The 2,314-nt window shown below is 61.4% G+C and overlaps 1 protein-coding gene across 1 annotated transcript in view; it reads right to left on the reverse strand.

Moving 5' to 3' along the window:
* Positions 1-526: 526 nt before the first annotated feature.
* The window catches only part of LOC121538117 (IQ motif and SEC7 domain-containing protein 2), a 231,534-nt gene continuing 229,746 nt past the window's right edge, over positions 527-2,314 (reverse strand). The window contains exon 16 of the mRNA XM_045206791.1: positions 527-1,867. Within this exon, the coding sequence (XP_045062726.1) occupies positions 527-1,867 (1,341 nt within the window). The remainder of the gene's footprint in view (positions 1,868-2,314) is intronic.

Below are 2,314 nucleotides of genomic sequence, written 5' to 3' on the forward strand. Positions count from 1 at the left end.
CTGATCCTTTCTTCGCATGTCAACTATCAACCTCAGTACCGTACGTGAATATCTTCATGCAGATCAGTCTGTGGAGTTTCTGCGCGTTTACTGTCTTCCTCTCTCTTTCTAACAGCTGACTAGTCGTCCTCTCCCTATATTCAGTGTGTCAGTGTAGCAGACATGACGTAGCCCTGCCAGTGACTTCAGGCCAGTGACCAGTGTCAGGCTTCGGCCCAAGAGGGGAATTTCCTCTTGGTCTAAAGGTTAAGAAGTCGTTTTCTCCCGTGGAGGACCCTGGTATATATATCCCGCCCCTGACATTCCTGTCTTCCTCTCTACCTGAATGTGAATCTGTGAGGGAACCGGAGATGGAAGTAACACAGCCTGAGCAAGTACCGCCTCCTGCCTCTCCCAGAGCGCCGGCGGCCATATTGGATGATCTGGGCGCGGCCCCTCTTAAACCTGTAGTTGTCCTGGTCTGATGACCTCAGTCTGACGAGCGGTGCCCCCTGGTGTCTGGGAGTGTTGTTGCGTCTCCTGACACTCACACCACCGTGCTGATGCGGTTGATAGGCTTGGACTTGGAGCTGCTGGTGCTCCCCGTGCCCGTGCTGCTGCCGCTGCCCCCGCCAGACCCCTGGAGCTGGGGCGGCTGACCGGGCTGCTGCTGGAGGGGGTGGGAGTAGGGGGAGAGAGGGGTATTGGGGGAGGAAGGGGGGGGTAAAGGGGAATGTGAAGGGGGAGGGGGTATGGAGGAGAGCGGGGGGTACTGAGGGTGGTATTGGCCGTGGGCGGCGGCCTGGGTGATGTGCCGGGCGACGGGGGTCTGGGGCGGCGGGGCAGCGAAGACGAAGTGAGTCTGGTGCTGGGAGTGTTGAGCGGGATGGGGGCTGTGGGACAGGCCGGGGTGGGGGCTGTGGTTGTGGGTAAGAGCGGTATGATGAGGGGCGTGGGCGTGGGCGTGAGGGTGGGGCTGTGAGTGTGAGAGAGTAAGAGGGAGCTTGGCGCCTCCTCCACTTCCCCGACCGTGTGTGGAGTATGTGTGGTAGAGGGTAAGGGGTGCGGGCACCGGGGAGTGAGGGGGGTGAGGTGGGTGAGGGGAGTGAGGGGGATGTGGTGAAAGGGGTGGAGTGGGGCAGCCTACCCCCATAGAAACCCCCATGTTGGTATAGCGCCCCCCGTGACCCTGTACACCATGCTGCTGCACCTGGGAGAGCTGCTGGAGCTGGGGGTGGGAGGGAGCGGGACCGGGGCCCGGCCGCTTGGGGACCCCCACCATGGGGCCCCTGTGGATGGTATGAGGCCCAGGAGCCCCCTGGGCGGTGGAGGAGGGCTGGCTGGGAGCGGGCCCTGTCTGGGCGTGGTAGCAATGGTGGTGGTGGTAGGGTGGAGGAGGCTGCTGCCCTGCGATACTGTTGTGGCAGTACTGCGCGTGCAGGGCCTGGATCTTGGAGGGCCCTCCTGGGTCGGAGTGGGTGAGGGAGGAGGGGGAGTGTGGGGGCGGGCCGCCGGTGGTGGGCGGGGGGACAGGTGCAGGGTAGTGTGGCAGCCCAGGTGGGAGGAGAGGGGTGAGAGGACCAGGGGGCTTGGTGCTGGAGCGCTTGCTCCCGAACAGGGAACCCAGGAAGGATCCTCCACTGCCCCCTCCCCCTCCAGACCCGCTCCCCGGGGCTCCCGTCCCCCCTCGGTCTCCGCTGCTGGGACCCAGTGCCGTCGTCCCAGTAGCGGTGTGATGATTTAGCCCCGGCCCACCCCCCACCCCCGTTCCGGGGCTCAGGATGGGGCGGTGAGGCCGGTAGTCTTGGATGTCATAGCAGCCGGGTGGCATTACACCTCCAGCCATGTGGGGGCGCTGGTGAAGCCGGGGACTGCTAATGATGGAGCCCTGACGAGAGAGGGATAGGAGGAGAGGAGGAAGAGAGAGGAGACAGAGGGGAGGAGGGAGAGAGGGGAGGTAGAGGAGGAGACAGAGAGGAGGAGGGAGAGAGGGGAGGAGGGAGAGAGGAGAGGAGGGAGAGAGGGGAGGGGAGGAGGGAGAGAGGAGAGGAGAGGAGGGAGAGAGGAGAGGAGGAGACAGAGAAGAGGGAGGAGAGGAGGAGACAGGAGAAGAGGAGAGAGAAGAAAGGAGAAGAGGAGAGAGAAGGGAGGAGAGTCAGTTAAGTACCGTTTTTATTTTATCATTATGTGGATAGATCACACACATACAGTAAACTACTGACAGCTGTTAAAATAACACAATTCACATGCAATTCTCATAACATTTTCCATGCACAAGCCTCAAAACAGACAACTTTACATCAGTGAGTTTACAGTGTTGGGGAGTAGTGAACAG

This window comes from Coregonus clupeaformis, chromosome 24 (assembly GCF_020615455.1).
Source record: "Coregonus clupeaformis isolate EN_2021a chromosome 24, ASM2061545v1, whole genome shotgun sequence".
Lineage (NCBI taxonomy): Eukaryota > Metazoa > Chordata > Actinopteri > Salmoniformes > Salmonidae > Coregonus > Coregonus clupeaformis.